We start from the raw sequence: 19681 nt of genomic DNA, 5'->3' as shown, positions 1-19681 counted from the left end.
TCTAAAAATGCCGAGCAGATCCAGGGCGGCTTCCAGATGGACCAGTTCTCTGCTGACCGTACCAGGGCTCCTGGCTTTTGACTGTCTCATGGGTAGGCTGCTATTTTTGGTTTTATTTTCCTTTTTTAGGAAAGCTGTTGCTGTAGAAGGTTTGTTGCTCTAAGCAGAAATTGTTTGTGCTGGAACAGAGTGATGCAGCATAGAGCGAATTATAAAAGGAGTAAGGAAAAATAGCAGACACTGCAGGGTGTACTCAATTCTCATAGTAATTTCCCCCATTATATTCAATTTATATTATATGCTCAAAATATATAAAATATATGCTCATTATATATATATATGCTTAAAAGGAAACATACGCAGAATGGCTTGAAAATCTATCAGTTCCATTGGCTTTATATTGTTTTATTATGAACTAATGAAAGAATCCTGATGGCTCAGGGCACTTGGCTTAAAACAAGACTTTAAGTCAGGATTTGAACATACAAGGTCAGCATTATCTTAAACCATGGAATGTCTCCTCTGCTCCATCCCTTCCTTGTGGCAGCAGCTGTTTGCTTGGATGGTGTACTGCGGATCAAAGCTTCGGCAGCAGCCTGGCTGCTTTGGTGGAGAGCTGGCTATTAGGGCTGGAGCTGGCACGACTGGTGTGGCTCACCTGGGAGTAGGCACAGGTGGAAATGGCTCTGCCATGTGTCACTGGTATTTCCGAGGCTGTGTGGGAGGTGCCCGGCCTCCTTTTGAGATCCTGTGAAGGTGGAACATCTTCCTCATGATGCTCGACCCTGTCAGGAGTGCTTGTGATGCAAATGTTTTGCAGGTTCTCCACGTGGAGCAGGAATGTCGTGGCTCCACATGGCTCAGCTTGGTTAAATGTTTTTTGTTGTGTATAATGTGACTTAAACCTATTGCCTTATTGAAGGCTGTGGTGAACTGTACTGTGAAATCATAGAATCATCTTGCTTGGAAGAGACCCTCAAGATCATCCAGTCCAACTGTAACCTAACTCTGGCACTAAACCATGTCCCTAAAAACCTAATTTATGCGCCTTTTAAACCCCTTCAGGGATGGTGACTCCACCACTTCTCTAGGCAGCCTGTTCCAATGCTTCACAACCCTTTCCATGAAGAATCTTTTCCTAAAATCCAATCTGAAGCTCCCTTGGTGTGATCTGAGACTGTTTCCTCTTGTCCTGTCACTTGTTACTAGGAAGAAGAGACCAACCCCCTCCATGCTACAACCTCCTTTCAGGTAGCTGTAGACAGTGAGAAGGTCTCCCCTCAGACTCCTTTTCTGCAGGCTGAACAGCCCCAGTTCTCTCAACTGCTCCCTGTCACACTTGTGTTCCAGACCCTTCAACAGCTCTGTTGTCTTTCTCTGAACTCGCTCCAGCACCTCAAGGTCTTTCCTGTAGTAAGGGGCCCAAAACTGAACACAGTATTCAAGGTGGGGCCTCACCAGTGCCAAGTACAGTGGAAATACATGTAGGCTACATGGTCTCTGATAGTTAAATATACTCTTTCCTTGTTTAATTTCTTAATAGCTTAGAACCGCATCCCTACCATCAGAGCTGACAGGAATCTGGTGGCCTTGCATCATTAATGCATTACATTGAGATGTGGTTTCATGTCAGATTTTGGCTACCGGCAAAGCAGGATGTGGTGAAGGGCAAGACGAGTGGATCCGTAGAGGGAATCTGCTGGTGTTAGGCACCTGGCATTCATATTGCATGTTTTGGACATTTTTATATCATCCTAGCACTAGTCTCGTTCCATGGACTTAATGCCTATTAAAGATGAGCATGCATTAAGAGTGCTCCTGGGCTGCGTATCTCTGATTTCCTTTCAGTGAAAAGATATTCAGATTACTTGCTGTGAGACTGCTCTGCATTGTGAACTGAAGCACGATAAATTAGGATGGTTTGGAGCTTCTCTGAGTATCATAGAATCATAGAATGTCCTGAGTTGGAAGGTTCATCAAGTCCAACTCCTGAAAAGAACCATACTCCTGATCTGGACACAGTCACAATGATGTAGATGTTGATCTAAGTTGGATTTGATGTTGACCCTGCTCCTCTGACCCTGCTGTGAGCAGAAAGTTGGCACTAAATAGTCTTCTCTCAGGCTGTTTTCTCTTCTTGTGATTCACCAGTGGTATAAATAAGTCCTAATTTAAGTGCAAAGCAGAAGGAATGTACCCAGAAGAGAGGACAGGATCACAGCATCCCTGGGTTAAATATCGTGGAAGTAAAACTCTGCAGTTTTCCAGCTTCCCATTAGTGCTGTAGCTGTCTTGGGCACCAGGAGATGGAAAGAAGGAAATACTTAATGTTTCCATCTGTTCAAGATTCAGCCCCTGGGCTGCTTCTCATGCTGATGGCTATTGGGGTGTGACACGAAGTACCTTTTCGTACGAGAGCAGTGGTCAGAGTGGATTTCCCAATAGTGGGAAATGTGAGGTTCTTCGCTACCAAACCCACATCTCTGCTCCAGAAGAATCCTTTGATCTTTGGGGAACTGGTTATTATGGTCATTGTGGGTCATTGTGTCGACAGGAGTGTGAATCACAGGAGCAGATGCAGGGTGCAGAAGAAGGAGCCTGACTGCAGAGCAACGGAGGGTCTTGGCCAGGAGGTATTTTTATTTGTTTTCCAAACCCTGGTGCTCACCTTGTGCATTTCTCTTGCCAGGAGGTCTTTGTAGGACAAAAAACAGTTTTGGAAGCAGGGGCTAGAATTTTAAGGGCAATGAGGAGTCCACCAGGTCTCTTTATTTGAACATACAGGTTGTCATCAGTGACTCAAGTCAGGGTAGCAGAAAATTACGTGGTGTTGAAGTGGAAAAAAACATTCTTGTAACCACTACACATGTTTAAGACCTATGGAGGTATTCTCATTGTTCAGCATTTAAACATCTGAATTACTTTTTCAGTGTTAAGATCTGTTTTCAGTGGCCAAACATATACTATGGTATTACAATTAAAACAGCTGGAACCCTTACATCTCACAAACCATAGGATTTTTTCTGGGTGAAAGAAATTGGAATGAGCTTTCTCCTTCAGTCCAACACCTGATTTTGAGATAGTTGTGAAAGTGTGATAGTTAAAAGGAGATTGTCTTCTGTCTCTAGTGTGAGCTTGCTGTCTGCTATAAAACTAAATACTTTTGTAACTCTGTGTATGTGTTCATACATAATGACAAAAACATTAGCTTGGTTTTATCAGAGACTAAACATTTTTTTGCAATAGATGTACAAGTGGAAATAATGGTACTAATAAAGTTTGTTTTGGTCATCTAGCAACTGTCTGTAATGATAAATTGGAAAAGCAAAATCAGTTTCTTGCATAACTAAAGTTCTGCTGGCAAGATGCTTTTGGAGGTCACACAACTTTCACATTCCAATAAACAACTTTTAATCTGAGCTGACCTAAAACCTGCTTTATGAAGCAGGGCATGCAACTCAAGCTCCTCTTGCTGCTTAATGTTGGACTCTGTCCCTCCAGGTCTACTGCAAGTTTCAGCAAGGCTTCTTGAACAGCTTGAGAGTGATATCCAAGGATTTAAGTTATTCCTTGAATGATGTTTTTCATTTTATAAGTGATTAAATGTGTTTTTTTTGTGGGATTTGTTTAATATCTTGTTTGTGTCTTTTTTCTGGCTACTATAGAAAGGTCACTGAATTCTGACAGTATTGTAATAACCTAAACAAAGTACCAAGAATATGAAATTGTGCTCTTCGCTGGACGAGTGTCTGACACTTGGTTATTTCTGTTGAAGACCCAGACATGCTAGAATTACGCTATATTTTCCCCTTTTTTCTTTTGTTATGTATATTTTGTAGGGCTCCCAGAGAGCCTTAGTTACCTATAACAGCCAACTTCAGAAGGAGTTTGGTTAGTTGAAAATGTCACAGAATCACAGAATTGCTGTGGTTGGAAGGGACCTCTGGAGATCATCCAGTCCAACCCGCCTGCTAAAGCAGGTTCACCAGAGCAGATCACACAGGAATGTGCCCAGGTGGGTTTGAATGTCTCCAGAGAAGGAGGCTCCACAACCTCTCTGGGCAGCCTGTTCCAGGGCTCTGGCACCTCAAAGGAAAGAAGTTTCTCCTCATACTCAGATGGAACTTCCTTTGCTTCAGTCTGTGCCCGTTGCCCCTCATCCTGTCATTGGGCATCACTGAACAGAGTCTGGTCCATCCTCTTGTCACCCACCCTTGAGACATGTATAAACATTGAGATCCCTTCTCAGCTTCTCTTCTTCAGGCTGAATAGACCCAGCTCTCTCAGTCTCTCCTCATAAGAAAGATGCTCCAGATCCCTCATAATCTTCATAGCCCATCCTTTGTTTAAAACCAGTTAAGAATGGATGTTTTGTGGCCATGCTTACCGGGAGGCTTGTCTTCTGCATCAACACTTGGCTGTGGTTGGCAAAACAGTCGGTTTTGTGGGTTCTGGAGAAATGGTGAGTCTACCTGTGCCAGCGGTGACCGAATGCCTTGTGCTGGCATTGTTGCTGTGTTTTCTGACAGTGTGAGCTATTTTGTCAAAGAGGCCCTTCTGAGATAGTACACTTTTTGTCCTTGCCATGGGGAACAACATAGTCTGTGGTTGTTGATGTGGCTGACTGGTTTTGACGTGTTTGGTCTGCTTTACTGTTTCATTAGTCAGGCTGTCATCTTAACTTGAAACAAAGAGCTGAATAGACCCCTCCCATAAAACTTACTGTAACCCCCTTTCTACTGAACACAGACAGTATTTTTTTACTTAGTGCTGCTGATTTAATCAGTCCCCCGCCCCTGAAAATGGGTTGAACCCCTCAAAAAGCAATATCTGGGAAGTTCTGCTGTTATGCTGGAAAGCTGTCATGGCTGGATGACAGAAAGCTGCCACCTAAAGTGTATCTCTGGCTGGAATCAGTCACAGAACCATTGAGGCTGGAAGGCACCTCTGGAGATCATCTCGTCTGGCTCTCCTGCTCAGGCCAGGGTCAGCTGTAACCATGTCCAGTTGGTTTTTGAGTATCTTCATGGAGACTACACAGCCCCTCAGGACAAACAGCTCCAGTGTTTGATCACCTTCAAAGTGGTTGTGTGTGTGTGTGTGTGTATGTATGTGTTTAAGTGGAATTTGTTTTGTTTCCATTTCTGCCCTCTGCCTCCCCTTTTTTCACTGGAAATGCCCAGTCTTTTCCACACCCAATAAGATCTCCCTGAGACTCCTCTTCTGGCTGAACAGTCCCAGCTCTCTCAGCCTTTCCTCGTGTGAAGATACTCCAGGCCCTTAGTCATCTTCATGGCCCTTTTTTGGGCTTGCTCCAGTATGTCCACATCTGTCTTGTATTGGGGAGCCCAGAATGGACCAGCACTCCAGATGGGTCTCACCAAAGCTGAGCAGAGCAGGAGGATCACCTCCCTCCACGTGCTGGCAATACGTTTCCTAACGTAGCCCAGGATGCTGATGGCTGCCTTTGCTTCAAGGGTGTGTAGCTGGTTCATGTCAACTTGGTGTCCAAGCTCCTCTCCAGCCAAGCAGTTCACAGCCTGCACTGGTACATGGGGTTGTTCCTCCCCAGGGGCTGAACGTGACATTTCCCTTTGAACTTCATGAGCTTCCTGTTGTCCCGTTTCCTCAGCCTGTTGAGGTCCTTCTGAGCAGCAGCTCTCCCGTCTGATCTGTCAGCCACTCCTCACCGTTTTGTATCATCCGCAGACTTGCCAGGTGTGTATTCAGTCCCGTCATCCAAGTCATTAATGAAGATATTGAATTACTCAGTGTTGACTCCTGTGGCATGCCACTGGTGACTCTTTTCCAGCTGGTCTATGTGTCATCGATCACAGTGCTTTAATGTTTTGGACAGTTTTTAGTCCATTTCACTGTACACTCATCTGGCCTATACTCCACCAGTTTGTGTATGAGGATGTTATGGGAGACACTGTCCACTGCTTTCCTATCATCCAGTGAACTCCTCATTTTATTGTAGAAGCCCGTCAGGTTGGTCAAGTGTGATTTTTCTCTTCATACATCTTTGCTGATTCCCATTGTCACCACCTTGGCACAGGCTCAACTACCTCCCATGTTTCATAGAACAAGATCTTCCAGCCCCACGACTGCTACCAGGGCTCTGAACGTATTCCTGTGTTTCTAAATCTGTTCTATCGGTTCTTACAGTCTGTTATTATTTATTTTCTATAATACCATAATCAACCTGACTGTGATTTGACTTTTTTGTTTTGTTTTGTTTCCTTCCCTCATTCCTTGGTTGGAAGCATGTGCCAGGTGATGTCTTATGTTTATATCTGAATTCTTGCCAAAACATGATTGCATGAGATGCATGATTGCATGAGATCTAGGATAAAGACATCCTCTTTGCACACAGTATGGGAGGTGATTTGTGATGGTTCACGCTGCTTATGGAAACTCAGGAAAGCGTTGTCTCCCTCTCAGATGAGCTCTTGTCTTACTGGATGTACAAGAAAAGCATGGTTACCTTCCCAGGGTTCATGCTCAAGCTTGAGAAGACTATTTTTCATCCAAAACTTGATTGTTATGGACTTTTAGTCTCCAGATAATTGATTTGGGTTGGGTTTGAAACTGAGAAAGCTGTGTAAAAAGCAGAGGGGAGGTAAGCTAGGTGTTTCATATAGTCATTTTGGCTGGAAAAGACTTTTAAGATGGAGTCCAACCATTAACCTCTCGCTGTCAACTACTATTTCTGGTAGTTTGTGTTGCTGGAGTGTTCTGCTGCACTTTCTGTCACTTGAGACTTTCTGTTTTTTGAAAGTTTTGGCCAGTTTCTGTTACTGCAGTCCAACTTATTGCTGACTGATTGTAGTATCATGTCTGTTCTTGTGTAAGTCTTTTAGGTGAGAGTTTGAAGCCTTCAGAAGTATAATTCAGAAACATTCAGAACTACTTCAAGCATTCAGAAGTATAATCTGTGGGCTGACATGATTCCTAATTATTGTTACTATAAGGAATTGTGATTCCTTAAAAACATCTTCTGTCACCACTGAACACTGTTTTTGCTTGGGTAGATATTATACTTGAGGACCTTTCAGGGGTTTATTTAGTCTGGAGTGTTTTGGCAGTAGACTTGGTTTTTGCCTATCACACCGCAGTCCTAATTACCTAGAGATTTGTCTAGTGCTACTTGCTAATGTTGAAAAGCAAAACTGAGGACCAAATAGTAGAGAGATGTTTAGGATGATGTTTCTGTGTTAAAATGTGTGGGATGAAACCATCTTGACATTCCCCATGACCCCTCTCACTTTTCAGGTGAGAGTTTAGATCTGTTTTGTATATGTATCCATGAGAATGAGGGTGGTATTGAGTGTCCTGACAAATACAAGAGGAAATTCAGCACCTAAATCTCAAAAATAAAAAGCTGATATTCATTTGCTGCTATTTATTTTTGGGACACAGACTCATGGATGATGGCTGGGAAGGTCTCAAGATCTTCCTTCGGTTGTTGGCCTGACCGTGTTTTACAGCCTGGAAAGGTGACCAAAGTCAACATGTGCATTTCAAGCACAAATATAGAAATGTTCCCCCAAGGAAATAAAGAGGCTTTCTAAATAATTAGTTCATGTTGACACAGCGTGGCTGTGAGTACCTACTACTTCTGTGGAAAAAGGACCAGGTGGTTGGCAGTTGGAGTTGTACCCTGCGATGCTGTTAGAATGTTTACCATGACCGACGTGTTGTGATGCATTTTCCACTGCCTTGTAGTGTATATGGTGAAATATAATACCTGCTGCTGTGCTTAAATCCAGATTTTATCGTGAGAGAAATCTGCAACATGGATATTTAGTACATTTTTTTTATGCATTTGTAGGTTTCCAAAGCGGTTGGGTTGAGTTGGTTGGAAGATGACACTTCTATTTCCAGACTGTAGGTGATGAATGGCAGTTGTCTTTATGATCTGTGGCTGCCAGAATTTCCTACCTGTTGGGCAATATTTCATGTCAGCCACTCAAAATAAATTCAGTGCAGGAGCAAGACAGAACTGCTATGCTTGCTGCAGGCAGTAATGGGGAAATTTGATGCTTTGAAGCAAGCTTAGAGAATATATTTGGCAAAAATAAAAGTATACAATAAAAAAAGTGTATCGAAGTGTTCCAGGGTGTGTGTCATGAGCACATAACTCTGGTGATGACTTCTGTTTATAATGAAGAAATCAAATTTTCTTATTTAAAGGAAAAAAAAAGCGCAAAACTAAGTCTTCATGTTTATATTTGACTGGCTCCTTTGTTAATGGGTGTATTTAGAAAATAGTTTGCCAGACAGATCATTCTAGCTTCTCTTGTATTTGTGGCACAATCATGTTGTTCTGTGTTTTATTAATAATAAGGGTTTTCTGACTTCATCTATAGGCAGCAGAGGGATACAGGCTGTATTGCAACATGCATTCAGTGGCACTTTTGATCAAAACTGTCCACAGATCAAAACTATACATTGAACTTCCAGCTTCATTAAATCAATACCAGGAAGAAATACTTTCTCCTGTTTGCTTCCTTAATTTGTAAATTAACAGTTGGATGTTATTACGCACTGATAGAATAAGGAGTAACCTGGGGAAAAACGTTTACAACCATTCAGAATTTCTGTCAGTTAACCCTGTTGTGCTCTTGTCTTTGTGCACGTCGGTTGTGATCTGCAGAGGAGAGGGAGGTTTTGGTGAGAACAGTGTTAAATTTGGTGGTGCCTGGGTGTCCTGACTAGATTTGACTGAGTGGGAAAGTTGTTTGATGGCTGCAGATTTGTGGAAATCTCTGGTATAAACAATTCATTGATGAACAAATGAGTTTTTATTGCTAAACAAACCTTAAGCTGGCTGTAAGCAGCTCTCATGGTTCTTGTGCAACAGATGGACAAGTATATAAATACATTGCTACGCTCCTCTGAGTAAATTTAATTATATCAAAATTAAAGCTCGCTTGCTTATTCTTCTTCATACAAAACCAGATGAATCTGAAGGAGGGTGCCTTTTACATGTCTGTGCAAATTAAGTTGTCTTATATTGTCAATTGTACACCTTCTGGCCATATTACGTTTCTTGGATCAAACCTGCTAAAATACTGTGTATGCAGCAAGCAGGTTTTTTTGCAGATGTAGTAGCAGATGCAAGTATGAGAATTAACAAAGTGTTGTGTGTACCTACAGTATGTGCACAATTTGAACCTTTTTTCCTCCTTGGTCCCAAAATGAGTAACAAACGCTTCTCCTCTTGGCAGTGATTCATAATTAGTAGTTCTTAGGCTGGGACTTGGCAGGGCAGTGGAAAAAACAAACAATAAAAAAACCAAACCTAAACCAAAAAACAATAAACCGACACTGCCAGCAATCCCTTCCACCACATGTGCACAGAAACCTACTCACCACCACCAAAATATGATTTAGCATCATATTCCTAAATTTACTTTATTCTAATAGGTGACTGTCCATTTTTTGCCCCCTCTCCAAAATGATTGGGAACACTAGAGTTCACAAATGACAGTTATTGTGAGGGAAACACTTGTCATTAGACCTGCCTTTTTGTACATGCGTGGCCCTGAAGTTACATTCACGGTGTGTGTTGATTTTTATTTTGTAGTGGACTATATTGTGGAATATGACTATGACGCAGTGCACGATGATGAGTTGACAATCAGAGTTGGGGAAATCATCAGGAATGTGAAAAGACTGGAAGAAGAAGGATGGTTAGAAGGGGAGCTGAATGGCAAAAGGGGCATGTTCCCCGACAACTTTGTGAAGGTGAGTTTTCTGCATTGACTTGGTTTTGCTATGATCATACAGCAGGCTAGTTATTATTGAAATGGTTAGAATACACATCAGTTGTATTTGGAATAACATATTTTTTAAGCTGGAAGACCTTTTAGATTATTGCATTTTCTTATTATGCTTTTGAAGGCCTTTTTTTGAATAAGTTCTGCTGTCTCTTCTTATTTACTTCAGGATTTCTTTTGCTCTGTACCCTTGTGCTGTGTGTTGTGTCTCCTTCCTACTCCTACAGTGCACTCACAGTTGTCTGTAGCCATGGTGACCTGCTTTAGTGAGGTGAACTGATGAAAAAAACAAAACCACAAAAAAACCCCCAAACCTACCCCTACAGAAGGCATCAGGTCTTGAGAGACATGGGAAGAGGAGTCACAGCTCAGTCAACTCAGCTGTAATGAAAACCTGCATCCTTGGGCTGTGGTTGTGTGGGCGCTTCAGCCTGGATGAAGCTCCTTTGTTTGAAGGAGCAATTCTACCCTACCCCGGACTCCTGGCTGCTGCCACTGACTCTTCCATGGCCATGCAAAGGGACAGGGCAGGGAATCATAGCAATAGAATGGTTTGGGTTGGAAGGGACCTACAAAGCTCATCCAGTCCAACCCCTGCCATGAGCAGGGACATCTTCACCCAGATCAGGTTGCTCAGAGCCCCATCCAGCCTGAGGATGTCTCCAGGGATGGGCAACCACCTCTCTGGGCAACCTGGGCCAGTGTTTCACCACCCTCAGCGTCAGAACTTTCTTCCTCATGTCTAACCTGAATCTCCCGTCTTTTAGTTTAAAACCATTACCCCTTGTCCAGCTAAAAGGTAACTGTGAAATCACGTTGGCTTTCAGCTTGTTTGCTTTCCTGACTGGGCTCCCCATTTGTCACCAGCGAATAACTGAGATGGGAAGGGTGTGAGGCAAGTTCTCCCCTGGCTGCAGCACTGTCGTGTCTTTGGATTAGTCATCATCTCCCTAGACTTGATTCTCCTTTCTGGGGTCTTTGTCTCACTCAGTACTGTGCAACTGACTTGTGGTAGTTGTCTTCTGCCGTAAGCTAGTGCTTCTGATGCCTTTTATTTAACCTTGTGTATTTATTCTGTGTTTGTGTCCTATTTTAATTGAGGTTCTTGTTTGCACCTTAGATATTTTTCTTGTTTTCTCTGTGAAGTTTCTAAATGTAATGGTGAGTATGCGCCTATTTATTAGTTACTTACAATGAAGTCTGACAAGTAGCTAGGTGTGCTATTCCACGTGTACCTCCCGAAATTCAGAGCCTGCTGAGCTGCAGGTATTTTGTCATGTGAACTGTGCGGGTGGTACGGAGATATTATGCTTTGCCTCTTTATAATTTCTGACCTTTTTAGTAATTTCCAAGCATTCATTACTGTAACTTCTGTATAATCAAAGTGACTTTAGATATTCCTGTCTCTTTTGAAGTTAATTCTTTGCAAAGAATGTCTTTTACTGAGATGCTTCTATATCAATACATGTAAGAAGAAATTTGTCCAGTGGTATAAGCACTTCTTTATACTTGCTTATGTTCAATTTGCCAATTTTTCTGTTTATCTTAATTAAAAAACCAAACTTAGTCATTTTTTATTTACTGCAGAGGGATTTAGGAGTCTACCTTTTAAAATTCATGTGAATAATACAGTTGTTTTCAGAGAGGTTCTTTTACTAAGGAAAAGTTTGTGTGAATGCCTTTTACTTAGGTCTAATATTTTTAAGTTGTTTGTAGTTCAGTTCAAAAACTATTTTAGGGTTTGAGTCCTGTATAAGTAGTAACTTAAGGTGAAATTAAGTGATGTTTTAATGATTACTGTGTTGATGATGCACTTAATTGGCACTTAAGTGGCATATAGGAAGAAAACATCCGTCACAGCTCTTCTCTGGTTCTTGTGTCAAGACCATCTTTCTGCTGAATGGCAAAGGGGCGGGATTGGGTGTAGCTTGTTTCCATGTTAAATACTCGATTTGTTGGGTGTTTTCTTGCCCTTCTGCAGCTGTGGCTTTTCTAAACTTGATTTTAAATTATTTTCATCCTGAAAAATCTTTTTGCATCTCAAATCCAGGTGTTCTTAGCTGTACAGCTATTCAGTATGTGCATGGCATGGGTGTATATCCTGAGTTACAGTGGACCTTAAGTTTTCCAGAAGGTGTAGGGATCTGGAGAAGGGAAAAGCGAGCTGTTTAGAAGAAAGTTATCTCTTTGGTTTCATGACATATCTTGCCTTCTTGATGCTGGAGTTGAACACAGTTATGAGGCTGATCTTGGGAACTTTTATGATGGTATGTATAGGCTGGAAGACTCGTTCACTGATGAGGAAGTATTAATTGTTAGGGAAGTGAAAATCATGGTTTTCTTCATGGCCAATGTGATGGTAGTTTCTTCTTAGAAGTTAATGTACGGGTACTGATAGTTTGAGAGACTATTTCTGGGAAAGCTGTTGCAGAAATGTGGGGTTTTTCTGCCTCTGTCCCCTCATCCCTTCCAGCTGTTCTCTTTTTCCCCCTGCAGTAGGTTGTTGTAGTGCAGGGTCTATGAAATTCTGCTGTAACTACCTGAAAGGAGGTTGTAGCATGGAGTGTGTTGGTCTCTTCTCCCATGTAGCAAGTGATAGGATGAGAGGAAATGGCCTCAAGTTGTGCCAGGGGAGGTTCAGATTGAATATTAAGAAAAATTTATTCATGAAAAAGGTTGAAAAGCAGTGGAACAGGCTGCCCAGGGAAGTGGCGGAGTCACCATCCCTGGAGGTGTTTAAAGGACGTATAGATGAGGTTCTTAGGGACGTGGTTTAGTGCCATAGTTAGGTTATGGTTGGACTCAATGATCTTAAGGGTCTCTTCCAACAGAAGTGATTCTGCAGTTCTGTGACTGGAGTGCTGCAAATACCAACCTCAACAGCTGAGCTCAAATGCTCCAGCTTGGCCTGGCGCAATGCGGACACCCGCGAGGTGTGGGTAAACTGCAGGAGGGAGGTGGAAACAAGCTGAAGCAGGGCTGTACTTTGGCCTCGTGAACAAGGAAAGTCCCTTGAGAAATGGATTTACTGATTTGCTACCTCACCCGGTAGCTCGGTGAGGTGGTGGTGGCCTGTGTGTCCTCTGGGCTTCCTATAGGAAGGCTGCCCAGAGAGGCTGTGGAGTCTCCTTCTCTGGAGAGACTCAAACCCACCTGAATGCATTCCTGTGTGATCTGCTCTGGTGAACCTGCTTCAGCAGGTGGGTTGGACTGGATGATCTCCAGAGGTCCCTTTCAACCCCAGCCAGTCTGTGATTCTGTGTCTTACTGTTCTGAGCAGGAGACTCCTTATGGCTCCTGCAAGGGGCTGTAGGGTTGAGAGTAGAGAAGTGTAGCAAGTTCATTGGGAGGGGTAATGACAAGAAGGATGCTGAAGAGGGCAGATACTGCCAAGTTCTTTTGACCCACATGAAAGGAGGCTGAAGGTCTGAAGGATGCAGTGAGGAGGAAACAGATGGAAGGGCATTGTACTAGGGGAAACTCAGGTGCCTGGGATGGCCCTTTCAGGTCAGGTCAGTAGAAATGTGATGAGAGTCAATTCATATGGGCAGGACCAAGGGTTGCTCTGGTTTACACATTTGGGTGTGAGATTCTGGGACTGTACTTGAATATTTATTCCTTCCTGAAAGGATCTTCTTATTCTCTTGTTGCAAGTGTAATTTCGTGTATTATGTGGGGATCTGGCCTGAACTCATTATATGGAGAAAATCTGTTTGGTGGCTTGTTAAGAATTGAACTGAGGCAAGGGTATAATCTGTCCGTGCAGAATTTGCATGGTAAATTATAATCTGTGCTGATCTGAAAAGGATTAGCATTTGAAGCTGAAAATGCGTGTGTTATTTACTAGATTTGCTTAGCCTCTTCATGTATAAAACATTTAAAAACATAGTGATATATGACAAATTAAACTGGTTGAAGATGGGCATGTTTTCTTTTCCAAGTGTTAGATATTTATTGAGAAGATAAATGAGTTCTTTAGAAGAAGCCCTTTGTTTTCATAAGACAACTGCAGGAAAACTGGGGGGGAGGTGCTAGTTCCAGCTAATTTGGTTTTTGCCCATTTTGTTAGTTTGTCTCTCCTTTATCCCCTCCCATGGCAGGAAAAGAGCGTGTTGCTTTGGTGGCACCTGCAAGCTCTCCTTGGTTGCCAGGCTGCTGTTTTTTGCCCGTTTGAAGGACAACCAGAACGTGGACGGGAGGATTATGGCTGCATGCTGCCTGGACGTGTTGGGTGCCCCAGATTCGGACTGTTTTTTTGCTGCTAAAGCACATCAATCCCCTTCTGTTCCCTCCTTCTGGGCTCTGCTAATACATAGGATTTACTGATTTTTTTTTTACACCGCTCCTCATACTTTGACTTTTACATGCTTTGACAAATGCATCTTTTCTGTTTGAAGTGCGACCAAGTGCTATCAACTTCATTTCGAGTTGTTAAAGTTGTGCAGGAAATAGCTTTGTGATTAAGTGTCCCTATTTTTTTTCCTCCTCAAGTCTTCGAAATATTGTGAAATAGTGTTATATAGTGGTAGTGGGTTTATGTTTTGTGTAGTAGTAGTGATTGGGTCTTTGCTGTCAGAAGTTCACCAAATGAATCTGACATTGTGTTTTCAAATGGGTTAATCTGTTGTATGGACAAGTAGGTGAGCTAAGCACTATATGGCTTTGAAATACTCCTATGCAGAAGGGATTGTATGGAAGCTTCCTGTGATTACTGATGGGATGCTGATGCTTGGTATTTTATAGTATCTTTTGGTGACTTTTTGGTTGTTTTTTTCTTTAGCCTCTGCCCCAACCTTTTGGCCATTCGTGGTGACATCCTGAAGAAGGATCGTGCTTGGTACTGCCTTGTTCCTTGTGCCAGCTGGGACTGGGCATTTACCGTGGACCCGTCGCTTGTCAGGTTGACCAGCAGTCTGAGATGGTCTGTGCCAAAACGTGTAGTTCTTGGTGCTTTCACCTGCTTTGGTTTGAATTAAAAGAAAGAGAACAGGTAGACTCAGTTAAGGGGATCCCCGCAAAGCCTCCAAAAGATCCTCACATACTCGTGTGGCAGTGTCACTGCGTTGGACGGAGAGTGGGAGGTGTTGTAGAGGTTGGGAGGGAAGTCAGTGGATGGGATGTCCAAAGGAATCTTGAAACCAGAGCTCAGAGGTGGTGGAGAAGCTTGCGGTCACTGTGTCGTTGAAAACAAGTAAGTAAAGTACAAGCAATTACACTGCCCACTTGCGAAGCTAACTTCACTTAATTCACTTTTCAGTGACAGGTCTTTTTAAAGACTTTTTGCATGTATTGTTTTGTTGGATTTTGCAGTTAATAGATTTCCAGTTTTATTAGCAAAACCTGTTTTGAAATGCCCATTCGAACTGGGTGCAGATATGCATTTGAATTAGAGTTCTTGTTCCTGACATTGTTATTGCAATTTTTTTCCCTCTTCCTGTATGGGCAATTTAAAATAAACAACTTAATAAATTCCTGAAAGGAATTAGCCATGGAAACCCAGCAGACTTTTATTGTTTTCTTTCAGAGTGGCTTTTCCTTTCTAAAATTCATCACGGTGCAAAACGTGCGCATGGTCGTTCATCTCCAGCGTGGGTCAGAGCAGTGCGGTAATGCTGGTAGATTGAATGTGTGAGGATTTGGGGGATGTTAAGGCATGTGAGATGTGGAAAGCTGTTTCATTTTGGGTTGGGTTTTTGTTTGTATTTTGTTGTTTGTTTATTTTGAGTAGCTTTATTGTCTCTCCAGCCAACAAATAGTCGATAAGCTGGAAGTGATGATTTGGCGTTTGCCCTTCTGCTCATTTTTGAAGTTTTTTGTCCATACCTAGCTGAGAAGGTTTTTAAGAACCTAAGTTCCTTGTTTTATTTCGTTTATTGTCATCTTAGTTATATAACCAGCTCTATTGAGTAATACGTCTTTTCACACTAGTAAAACCAGTTTGATCGTAAGCGCAAGGCAGTAACTCGCAGGAGGGAGGAGCAGTGAATAGATTAATCAGTACCTTTCATCGGTTAAGATAGAAAAAGTTTGCCGGTAGGCACCGGGGACATTCTGGTGAGCAAGCTGGACACTTCTACCAGTGCATTTGGGATTGTCACCGCCTCGGCCACCGCTCGGCAGAGGTCAGGTCTGCGATAGAGTTGAGCCAGAGAAAAGGTTTTGCCTGCGCAGGTGTGTGCAGCCACCCCCACTTTGTGCCAAGCCTGGATCTTTCTCAGGTTAACACATGAACTTTGCTCGCTGTGACATTTTTTTCTTCCTCCCCCTAAATAAAAAAAAAAGCAAAACTACAACACTGGGTGTGTTCGAGCAAATATGTCCTTGGAAGCGGTAAGCTTGCTTTATTTTCCATATGTTCCTAATATCAAATATGTTGTAAGCAGACTTTGTGTTTTGGGGTCACGAACGTGAACAGCAGCACAAGTTTTAAAGTTGTGATCGTAATACAATTTTTCAATTGTATTTAATATATAGTGTGAATTCTTTGCCTTAGCGTTGTTTTTGTAATAAAACTACTTGGTTTTGGTTTAACTTATCTGTCCTTCTGTAGCATACAGAGAAGCCTAAGAACTGCGGATAACTGTGGTGCAGTATAAAGAATTTATTTTAAAAAGGGTGATTTCTTTTTTTTCTTTAGGATTACTTTTGTGTTCAACTTCCTGGTCTATGTGTTTTTCCATGCAAAACCGAACCCACGTCCCTTTCCTTCCTTTAAAATCCCCCTAGACCAAAAAGTTAAGAGTATTAGCACAGCTGACCTACCTTCCTAAGGTTGTGTCTCTGCTGCCTGGTTGCCGTGTTCTCGCTGGTGCTGTGAACCGATGAAAAACCCCTTCAGGTGCAGCGTCTTCTGTAATTCCTCGTCAAAAATAGAAATTGGCCTCGGCCAGACCTTTAAACAGGAATCGTGGAGTCGGGAGGTATCACGGGCTTCTCTCTTCTGGGTCGTTCCTTAACCCAGACACAGTTAGGTAGTATAATATTAATTTAAAAAACACAACAGATTAATAACTGTAAGCTTTAAAATGATGTATATACGATAAGCCATGTGCATTTAGTTTGAAGTAATAAGGGTGTCTTTATGGAATGGAATAAAACGCATACCTATTTCCACAATTGCGGGGTTTGTTCCTCTCCTGGGTTTTACACCAGACACCTGTTCTGTCCAAATTCTTTGTCCAAGCCTTAATGGGATGCAAAATTAGATACCCGGTAATTTATCAGTCCCATCAGTCAAATGATTTTGGGGTTTATACAGCTGCTGATAGGATGGTGCTGTCTGTTGTTCCTGCTGATTTTCTTCTTCTTCTGGCTTTTGGAGAAAATGGTGCCACTGGAGCATGTGTTATCAGGGGTGCCACGTGGGCTTGCCTGAGCTGCCCCCGTCAATCCCATCCATCAGCAGGTCTGGGATTTGCGAGAGTGGGGATCATTACTCTTGTGCTTGTGGGGTGAGAGGCGGATCTCTACTGACCAGCCATTTTGGCCTGAATAAACAAGGAAACAGGTTTATTTCAACCGGAATGTCAGGATAAATGGTTTGGGTGAGCCATTGGGGAAACCATTGTTTCATAAAATAAGATTTAAACCAACCACATGAGAAAAAACAAAAACAAACAAACAAAAAAACCCCAAACAGCAGGAAACATTGGCAGATATAGACAGTGGCCCTGATATATATGCATATAATCATATGTAAGAGGTTTTGCTGGGATTCAGAGCTCATAATGCATTATTCATATTCTTGTGATTTTATTTTATTTTATTTCATGTTTTTCTCTCTGTTGAATCACTAGATCGACTGTTTGTGTTTATATCAGTTGGGCCCTGACCCTGTGAGTTCCCCCTGTAAACTGTGTCTGACAAGAAAGGGGAAAAAGTGAAGTCTTGAGGTTGGTTTGAGTTTGCGGATGGTCCGAGACTTTGCACCACAGAGTTGCTGTTGCGGACACAGGTTGTCTTTTTGTTTGATCACTGTGTCTGCACTCAGATTTTATTGCCATATTGGTGTTGGTTGGGGCTGTGTGAATAATTTCATATTCCAAGGCAGTACAGGTATGTTTGTAAAGATATGAGAAATTTATGTAGCTATACAAATTATTTTTCTTGATGGACTGTTAGATCTGAAAGGTCACAGATGCTTTCCTCAAAAGTTTTAAGTACCAAAGATTTGGTGAAATGATGTGGCCCTTCCCTGTTCTGGATGAGCACATGTGGTTTAAAATGTTTAAAAAAAAAAATCACATGTCAAAAAGTTTTCAGTTTGCATTTGAAAATTGTTGTGTCAGTGTAAGAGCAAAAATCTGTAGCATCGTGAAGTCTTCCGTGGTTGAATGTGAACATAGAAGGAAGAAAACACTTGTGCTTCTTTTACTATTGAGTATTTAAAATCTCTTTATTCTGTATTTTGAAATACTGTGTTGTCAAGACCATAGGAGAAATGGAAAGAGCTGAATTTTGCTGCAGTGGTGGTACCAGTATAGGAGGAAACTTGAGGTACTGTTCTAAAGAATGTGAAGAAGGGCAGGATGAAATATGATTGACTCATGTGAGTCCTGCTTAATATGCTAATAATTCTCTCTGATTTGAGTTATCCAAGATTCTTGATTATACACATGCTTCTTACTTTTTTAAGTGTTTTATCGGCTTGTGATATTATTCTGTCTGGTAGTGCTGCTCAGTTTGAGTGTAATGGTTTGTTGCACAAGTGAGTCTGGAAGGAGCCACAGGTATATATACAAGTAGTTATTCCTTTAACCACGTGAAACAGTCTGCTCTTTTGCCCTTTGTTATTTAGTTTTACACTTGATTTGTGTGCAATTTTATAACTTCCTCTACTATTCTCTAGCTGGAAGCAAGCGGGGCGCTTTGCATCAGGTGGCATTTGCTATTGTTACCATTGTTAAGTCAACTCCATAAAGCATCACCAGCATCTTGGTCAGCAATAATTGGCTGGACACATGCAGAAAATTTACTTTTAAGTTTGGACCTAAACCATATACAAAAGTCTAAAATACGGCCATAAATACACACTCTGGAATTAACATATATAATACCAAAAAGATCAGTTTTCCAGGCAATGTAATATGTCATGTTTGTTATATCCTGGGAGGCTCTGGGTGTGCATTGCGGCCCTGTATTTTTAGTACTTTACAGTATGTCTAATAAATCAACGTGTGTACACCCAACACAGTTAATATTAAATCTCTTCTCTGCCTTTTCTTTCAAATGAGGTTGAATGAAGTAATCGACTTGTGAACCTTTAAACTTGTGTGAGGTGAGCTCATCAGGCCTGTCGTCTTGTAATGTTTATACCACTTGTGCATATTTTTTTTGGATGGTTATCATTTTGGAAGGGGGAAGTGAGCTTTTCTCTACTGCAGTATTTTCAGTACTAAATTTATTTTTGTATGTTTTCCGTCCTTAAACACTAAGCTCTATCTAATATTATGAGCTGATCTCAAAATTAGATGTTGTAAATGTTTTCCAGGCTTAACAAGCTTTTTGAATACTTTTCACTTCTTAAAAGTATTATTTTTGTGTGTGTATGTGAGTTCGTTAACTTTGAACTTAGTGTAATAAGCTTTCGAACAGTTAGAAACTGATGATGATAGCAGCTACCCTGTCACCTGTCTGTTTTCGGTTGAAAATGTTAATGTGTGAATCTTCGATAAAATTTAACCTTTGAACCTCTTTTAATCTCCGTGGCAATTTCGAGATGTATATTTTTAGCCCTTATTTGTCAAATGTCTCAAGCATTTTGTGTCTTAGGCAAGAGTTGTGATGGGATGTAGATATGGAAATGTTTTAACCTTTGTGCAGAGGTGGCTGTGAGTGAAGTGCTGGATGTTTTATAGGGAATGGAGAGAGGTGGGTGCTCTGGAAAAGGGAGACAG

At 41.8% G+C, this 19681-nt stretch overlaps 1 protein-coding gene across 2 annotated transcripts in view; it reads left to right on the top strand.

Annotated features, from left to right (window-relative positions):
• Positions 1 to 19681, top strand: part of CD2AP (CD2 associated protein) — an 86230-nt gene that overhangs the window by 13372 nt on the left and 53177 nt on the right. For both annotated transcript variants that reach the window (XR_014183794.1, XM_082049799.1), the window contains exon 2: positions 9593 to 9753. Coding sequence is in view for 1 of the 2 variants with exons in the window: in XM_082049799.1 (XP_081905925.1) it covers positions 9593 to 9753 (161 nt within the window). In the remaining variant the exon portion in view is untranslated. The remainder of the gene's footprint in view (positions 1 to 9592; positions 9754 to 19681) is intronic.

The sequence above is a fragment of the Streptopelia decaocto genome (genome assembly GCF_964273445.1).
Source record: "Streptopelia decaocto genome assembly, chromosome: 3".
Lineage (NCBI taxonomy): Eukaryota > Metazoa > Chordata > Aves > Columbiformes > Columbidae > Streptopelia > Streptopelia decaocto.
Note: the sequence above shows the minus strand (reverse complement) of the source record. Positions and strands in the feature narration are given on the sequence as shown.